The sequence below is a fragment of the Mus pahari genome, chromosome 1 (assembly GCF_900095145.1).
Source record: "Mus pahari chromosome 1, PAHARI_EIJ_v1.1, whole genome shotgun sequence".
Taxonomy (NCBI): domain Eukaryota; kingdom Metazoa; phylum Chordata; class Mammalia; order Rodentia; family Muridae; genus Mus; species Mus pahari.
The window spans coordinates 3,977,693-3,985,014 of record NC_034590.1 but is presented as its reverse complement, the minus strand read 5'-3'; the positions used below and the strand labels follow the sequence as shown (position 1 = coordinate 3,985,014).

Genomic DNA, 7,322 nt, shown 5'->3' with positions numbered 1-7,322 from the left:
CTCCTCTCTTCTCTCTCTCCCTCTCTTGCTCTCCTCTCTCTCGCTCTCGCTCCCTCTTCTCTCTCCTCTCCCCTTTCTCTCTTGCTCTCTCTCCTCTCTCTTCTGCTTTCTCTCTCCCTCCACTGGGGAGATGCCATTTAATCATCAGTGACATCAAGCAAAAGGCTCAGTCCAGCACTGTTGTGCTGTGTGTCATGGCCTCCCTACACTGCCGTCCCACAAGCACCTGAGAGGCTAGCAGTGATGGGGCAGGTACCCCGAGTACCCTGTGCCTCAGTTTCTCCATCTGTGAAAACACAGAGAAGAATGTCACTTAGTCATAGGGGCTTTGTGAGCCTCAAAGGAGTTAATGTTTGACCAGGGCCTGGGTGGAGCAGGCCCCGAGCGAGCGTGTGTGCCTAAATAGAATTAAGCATTGTTTTTCTCCCGTTAGCAGAACTCAGGCCCGGAATGAAGCCAGATGAGCTTTCAGCCAGAATTGAGTTCTTCCTCCTTGCTATGGGCATGCTTTTCTCCTTCCTTACCCGCTCTGCTTCTTTTCGTGTGCATGACTGTGTGCGTCCATGTGTGTGCATGCATGTGCGTGTTTATTCATGTGGCAGCCGAGGACAACTTTCGGTGTCGTTCCTTAGGAGCAAGCCACCTCTTTTTTCTTTTTTCTTTTTAAATTATTTATGGGTGTGACTGCTTTGCCTGCCTGTCTGTGCTCGGTAACTGTGGAAGCCAGAAGGGGGCGTCAGATTCCATGCAACTGGAGTTACAGATGGTTGTGAACCATCCTGTGGGTGCTGCCTGTGGGTGCTGCAGACTGAACCTAGGTCCTCTGCAAGAGCAGTCATTGCTCTTAACTACTGAGCCACCTTGCTCCAGCAGCCCCCACCCCTTTAGATCACTTTTTACTTTACTATTCTTTGGACACAAGTAGTCTTCTATTTGGGAAAGGGACGTGGGACTGCTCTCAAGTTGCTGACTGGGAGTCATTTCAAAGGGAAAGGTCAGAAGACCCCCTTTAACTGTGGGATGTAGCCATGCTTGGGCCAGCAAGGCAGTCTGTAAGCAGTGCTGGTGTGAAAGAAACAGCCCTGGGAACAGGAGCCATCTGCTGTCTTGAAAAGCAGGCTTCTCCTGCAGGTACCCCCCCCCCCCCGAAACAATGTTTCTGGTGGCAAGTCTCAGGGGTGGGGGATGGGTGGGCGAGCCCGTAACTCCACCTCCAGATGGAACCAGCCAGAGGTTAGATCCTGTGCACTGTGATGTGGGGTTGTTCTCCCATGGAACATTTCTCATAGGCAAGGAACCTCCATGGATCCTGCTGAGGGCTCTGTTAAGGCCACCTTAGTCATAACCTGTTCTTTCTTGTCTCCCACAGGCCTGCCTACTTTGGATGCCAGTGACCCTGAAAGTGAGTTAAAGCCCACCCCCACCCCACTTTCCCAAGACCCCTACTGTCTTAGATTCATGTGTGTGTCCTTTCTCTTTGCAGATAAAAATGACCCTTTCTACTACGGTAAGAACCGAGTCCTCTCTTCCATTCTTCCCCGTCCTGCTCAGTATTTTGTGCCATGGGAGGATGACTGACAGTTCACAGTGACCCAGGGACCAGGATAGGAGAGATTTTGAGTTGCATCACTAAACACCCAGGTTAGGTGAAAGGTGTCAGCTTTGTGGGGAAATATAAGTCAGGCACGGACACTGGCATGCAGGGCCTGAGCCCATTTCACAAGAGACGTTAGTTTCAGATCAACCACCAGAAAGCTGGTCATGAAAATCTCTCTAGAGAAGATAGGGAATTCTATACCCCAAACTTTTGTGTTTCCAGCTCCCATTCCCTCTCCTTCTCCACTGTCCCTCATCCCTGTTCCAGCTCAGGACTTTAGCACCTACTGGTCCTTCTTCCTGGACCATTTTCTTCCATGTTTCCAGGGTCACCTCTGCCTTGCTGCAGATCTCTGGTCCAACGGGACCTCCTCAGAGAGCCCTTGGCTGATCACTCTCTCTACCGACCACCCCCTTGACTTCCCATCCTGATTCTTCCCCCCTGGGTGGACATGAGCTGACTTGATTGCTTGGATATGAACGGCAATGCTTGCACAAAGGGCCTGCGTTTGCTTTTCTCCTTTACTGCCGTCAAGTGAGCTGGGAGACAGGGAAGAAGGAGCTGCTCTAGCTTTGAGCCCCTTTGTCTCCCTCTCAGATTGGCACAGCCTCCGAGTCGGCGGACTCATCTGTGCAGGGATTCTCTGTGCCCTGGGCATTATAGTCCTTATGAGTGAGTACTTGGGAGCTCTGGGAGGGAGGGAGCAGGGAGGGGCTTCTGTTCTTTCCTCTGACCACACCTCTCTCCTATAGGTGGCAAATGCAAATGCAAGTTCAGACAGAAACCCAGGTGAGATGGGTTCTGAGCATGCTCAAAAAGGCTCAGCCTTGTGCAAGGTCTGGTGCTTAGGCCTGGGTGCTCAGTCCTGGGGTCTCCTGGGCTTATCCATGGCAAATCGTCCCGAGAAAGCTTTGGTCCTTACTGGCATGTTTAGCTTTGCATAGACATACAGTGGGAAACCAGCCAAGAAACTGTCTGGGCAGCCTGAGACTCCTTTAGCCCTGAGGGAGAGGGTAGACAGAAGAGGATTTATTCGGACATTATCTCATTTATTTCCTTAGTCACCGCCCAGGAGAAGGGCCACCTCTCATCACACCAGGTATGACACTTAGGATGGTTGGGAGTGCACTCGGGGGTAACAATCACGAGTGGGAGCCGGAGTGGGTGTGTGCCTGCATCGGAGAGAAGGAATGGGGAGACTCTTGCAAACTGACCCCATTCCCTCTACCAGGCTCTGCTCACAACTGCTGAAGATGGACCAGTTAAAAGAGCACAGGTCCTGGCTCTGAAGGTGGGCTTGAACTCCGAGCTGGCTGGTCCCCTCCTCTACTGACACTGCCTTCCCCGAGCCTCATCTCACCCCTCGTGGTAGCAGGCTCTTTGTTCAGTTTTTAATATAAGATGATTTCACATCATGCTCAGGTGCCAGAGACTCTATGTGGAGCTTGGGGTGAGGCTGCAGGCAGCAGGGAGGTGGGCAGATGCTGGAGCAGCATGCAGGAGCTGGTGGCTGAATCTCGCTTAGACCTGTACATCATGCCCTTATGGTGGGCATAGGATTTGCCCCTTCCCTCCATGGGCAGCCTTCTGTGCCACTTAAGTTCTAGTGGCAAACTAGGAACACTTCTGAGAGTGAAAAGGAGCCCTAATAGCATGCAGTGTGGGTACACTGGTTGACACTGAGAATAACTACATAATAGGGTCATCACACCATGTTGGGGCCACCCAGATATTTTAGCTGCACCCCCACCCCTGCACTGGTCTCCTCGTTCATGTTGAGAGGACCCCACTTTATCACCAGACCTTTCCATTCACCCGCTGTCCCTGTAAGACCTGTAATTTCCCAGGATACCACTGATAGTCTACAGTGGCCACACAGTGTGAGACCCTCCAGTGACCCCCTAGCTCCTTTGAGACTCCTTTGTATCCATCAGGGCCTCCAGAATGATGCCCGTGTGCCGCTCTAGAAAATGCCTAAAACCTTTCAAAACAAACTTCCTATCTCGGATCCCATCCAGAGTCATCACCTGCCATTCAACAAGAAGCTCCCACCTTGAGCCCACAGAGCAGGCAGGTCGGGTGAGCGGGGCATTGATTGACCTCTTACACTCTCTGTTCTTGCCCCTGTCACATTCTGGAAAGAGGTACCCAGTGGTCTCTGTGATGCCTCCATACTCATCTTTCCTGCTTCACTTTTACTGAATGCATTCAGCTTTTGGAAGCAGACATGCGCACTGGCAGCAAAGTACCGGGCCAAGAAACTGCCCAGCAACCGTGACGTCACAGAGACGCGTATTCCTCCACGAAAGCCAATGGCCAGATTGGGTTTAAGTGGAAAGGAATGGTCTCTCTCGGTACTTTATATGGAGCAAGACCAAGGGGACGTTGAGGGCGGGGTGTCCAGACCCCTTGGAGCTCAGCAGATTGCCCTTTTGGTTTCTGTACCCCAGCTCCAAGCTGTGTTCCGGGCTGAACTCCCAAGACGTTGTCTATGGGAGCATCTGTCCTCAGCCAAAATGTGACTTCAGATTGGAGGGGCCCTAAACATAGCTGGGAGCACAGCCACCTCCCGCTTGGCCCTAAGGTCCCAATCCTCCAAAAGGTGGGCTAAGCCTAACTCAGGCTGATGCCCTTCGCTAGTGGCCTGTATCACACAGGACTGGCTGTGACAGCCAGGCCAGGCTGAAGAGGTTACCCAGATATCCCAGAATGCCCTTGCCAGCACCACAGCCACTTCCGGGGTCTTTCCCAGCCTCAGGCACTGAGATCCAACTCGTGGTGCTGGTAGATCTGCGTGGGGCCCTTGAAGCACGCTGCGAATAGAAAGCGTCTTCCTGCTACGGTGACTTGGGCAAAGGCTCGAGGGGCCACCAAGGCCGGTGGGCCCAGCTCCTGTAGTGGCTCCAGGATCCCTTTATCGGGCTCAAAGCGGAAAACTTGGCTGAAGGCGAAGTCGCTGCCCAGGATGGCCAACTGGTCGCTGGCAATTAGTAGTGGCTGGAAGACGTGGGACCCTCGGGACGGAAGTTGCTGTAACAGTCGGAACATGGAGCCATCCCAGCGCATGACCTGCAGGATTTGTAAGCAGTTAGACCCTGGGTCATGAGACAGGAAGCCCGCCTGTCATCCTGGATGCACACGAGCCTGTAGGTTCTCAGTTTACCCATAGCCCCTTCCCCTTTTCGAGAGCCTTACTAGCCTGGCACTGACTGATCTTTCTGCCTCAGCCTCCCTGGTGTTGAGATGACAGGCCTCTGTGACACCAACACTATGCCCAGCAACTTTCTTAACTTACAGGTAACATTTGTGTGCTTGGAGCGGGGCGTTCCTCTCTGCCTCACATGCCACACAGAATGCCCAGCAATTGTCTGCCGGTCTTATGTGTCATATGTTATATGTTTATCCCATCTGCTCTGGCTACACCCTGACCCAGCTTCCATCTTCTCTACTCTCATAATCTGATCCCCGATTCCCATTTTAGTCTCCATTGATCCCTCCTGGAGACCTCTTGAATAACTGAGTTGTGGGGTGGGGGTGTCTGTCCCTGACTGTGCTTACTCTGAAAAGATAATCCTGGAGACGGACTTAACACTAGCTCAACCTGTCCCGACAGGAAGGGTGTAGATGGAGTTAACATCCTAGAATGTTCTAAAGACAGGGCCAAGCTTAGCAGAGTAAATTCAGAATCTTGGAGCAGGTCATGTTGGCTTGAAGCCAGCCTGGACTATGTATTAAGATCCTAGCTGAGTCTCTGCCTTATAAACCCAAGGGCTGTAGTTTTAGCAGGTAAGGTCTCTCTTAGAATCACCAGTGAGGGTTGGGAGCCTGGCTCAGCTGCAGTGCTTAAGCCCAGAATTCACTAGAAAGGGGCTGGGGGCGTGGCTTAGCGGGGCTTGCTTGCCCAGACTTCCGAAGGGATTCCTTGTGGGTAAGGCTCAGTGGTAGAACCCATTCCTGGAATTCACCAGTGAGGGGGCATGCTGAAACAGTGGTCCAGGCCCCTGCCAAATGAGGGTTCAGCTGGTGGAATCAGGCCTGGCTTCCGCTGCCTGCCCCTGGCCTTACCATGGAGTCCCCAATGTATCGTGTCAGGCACAGGAACACGTCTCCTCCAGCCTGAAAGTGTTTTGTGGCATAGACATCCTCTGCTTCTGGAATGTCCGTGCGCCTCTCAAAGCGGCCACCAACCCAGTGAAAGAGCACAGGCCTCTGGGAGGCTGAAGCAAGCAGTAGGTGTGGTCGGCCATCCAACTCCAGGGCCTCTGCATCGGTGTCGCGGTGCCAGGCGTGCAGGCTCTGGCGTGGGTAGAAGCCTGGCCCATCACGACACAGCAGCGTGGTGCTACCAGCCTTGGAGGCATCAGCCACCACGAAGCAGGGTTCCCCATCCAGCCAGAGGAGCTCAGCATCATTGGGTCGCAGCAGCCGTTGAGGGGCTAGGACCTGCACAGGGGTCAGACGCAGGTCGGGGCTGGACCGGGACCACAGCTGTGAGCCTCCCCACAGGCGGGCAGTCAGTATGAAGAGGCGTGGGCCCAGCACCAGAGGCTTGCAGGACACCACTGAGGGCGCTGTAAGGGAGAGTGGAACACAGTCAGGCTCAGTGGCAGCCTGGGGATAGGAGGGAAGAGGCCGGGGCAGGAGGGGAGCTCACCAGACAGCTCCTCCTCAGGCCTGAAGCGTTGCAGGCTGTAGTCCCACACCAGGATCAGGCAACGGCCAGCGAAGGGCTGGGCCAGGACCATGTGAGGTTCCCCCTGATAGGAGAAGGACTCCACGCTCAGTGCCGATTCCCCAACAGTCTGGAACCAGGACAGTTCTAGGGGCAGCAAGAGAGTCAGGAGTGCCTAGGGGTGGGCAGGGGACCACATTGCTGAACTTCGGCTAGCACATCTTTGATTAGAATGGATCGTGTTCTCCGCATAGGGACCTATAGAATGCATAGGGACCTAGAGAACGCATAGGGACCTATAGAAGGGAACCTTTCCCTCTATAGATGTGTTAACGCTCAAAAACTCGAACATCTTTCTTTTCAAACGCTATGTGGCATCCTCAAATCATCCCTCGGAAACTGTTTTAGTTAGATGTTGTGGCACATGCTCGTAATCGTAGCCTTGGGAAGCTGAGGCAGGAGGATCTCTGGTTGCCGGTCAGCCTGGGCTACATAGTGTGACCCTGTCTCAAAAAACACAAAACAAAGCAAATAACAGGTTTAGTCACTCAACTAAACTTTACAACAGCATTCCTGTGAGCTACACTGTTACCATGAGAATGTGAGGTTCAGTAAGCCAGGCAGCCATCTATCAACAGCCTTCATTCTTCCCAACAGGAGCTGGAGCATGAAAGACAAGCCTGTTAGCCCAACCGCTCCAGAGAAAGAGGCCTGAGGATTGACGGCTCAAGGCCTGTCTGGGATACAGGAGTCAGGGCAACTTAATGGAGACCCTATCTAAAATAAGAAAGTAAGAGGAGGCTGGAGATGTATGCAGCTCATTGGTTAGATTCTCCTGACCAGACTTCCTCAATAAGGGGTTGGGGGTGTGGCTTAGTGGTAGAGCACAGGCCTAGAATCCCCCAGTGAGGGACTGGGGGTGTGGCTCAGTGGTAGAATGTGTGTTTAACATGTGGAAGGCTCTTAGTTTAATCCCTACTGTCTCTGTCTCTCTGTTTCTCTCCTCTCTCTCTCTCTGTTTCTCTCTCTCTCTCTCTCTCACACACACACACA

At 53.1% G+C, this 7,322-nt stretch overlaps 2 protein-coding genes across 2 annotated transcripts in view; one reads left to right on the top strand and one right to left on the bottom strand.

Moving 5' to 3' along the window:
• The window catches only part of Fxyd3 (FXYD domain containing ion transport regulator 3), a 6,146-nt gene extending 3,134 nt beyond the window's left edge, over positions 1 to 3,012 (top strand). Inside the window, exons 3-8 of the mRNA XM_021206403.1 lie at positions 1,370 to 1,402; positions 1,484 to 1,507; positions 2,195 to 2,269; positions 2,350 to 2,386; positions 2,659 to 2,696; positions 2,829 to 3,012. Coding sequence (XP_021062062.1) covers positions 1,370 to 1,402; positions 1,484 to 1,507; positions 2,195 to 2,269; positions 2,350 to 2,386; positions 2,659 to 2,696; positions 2,829 to 2,848 — 227 coding nt within the window. The 3' untranslated portion in view covers positions 2,849 to 3,012. The remainder of the gene's footprint in view (positions 1 to 1,369; positions 1,403 to 1,483; positions 1,508 to 2,194; positions 2,270 to 2,349; positions 2,387 to 2,658; positions 2,697 to 2,828) is intronic.
• The window catches only part of Lgi4 (leucine rich repeat LGI family member 4), an 11,694-nt gene continuing 6,917 nt past the window's right edge, over positions 2,546 to 7,322 (bottom strand). The window contains exons 7-9 of the mRNA XM_021206392.2: positions 6,252 to 6,416; positions 5,663 to 6,168; positions 2,546 to 4,666 (exon numbers count right to left, since the gene is read on the bottom strand). Coding sequence (XP_021062051.1) covers positions 4,352 to 4,666; positions 5,663 to 6,168; positions 6,252 to 6,416 — 986 coding nt within the window. The 3' untranslated portion in view covers positions 2,546 to 4,351. The remainder of the gene's footprint in view (positions 4,667 to 5,662; positions 6,169 to 6,251; positions 6,417 to 7,322) is intronic.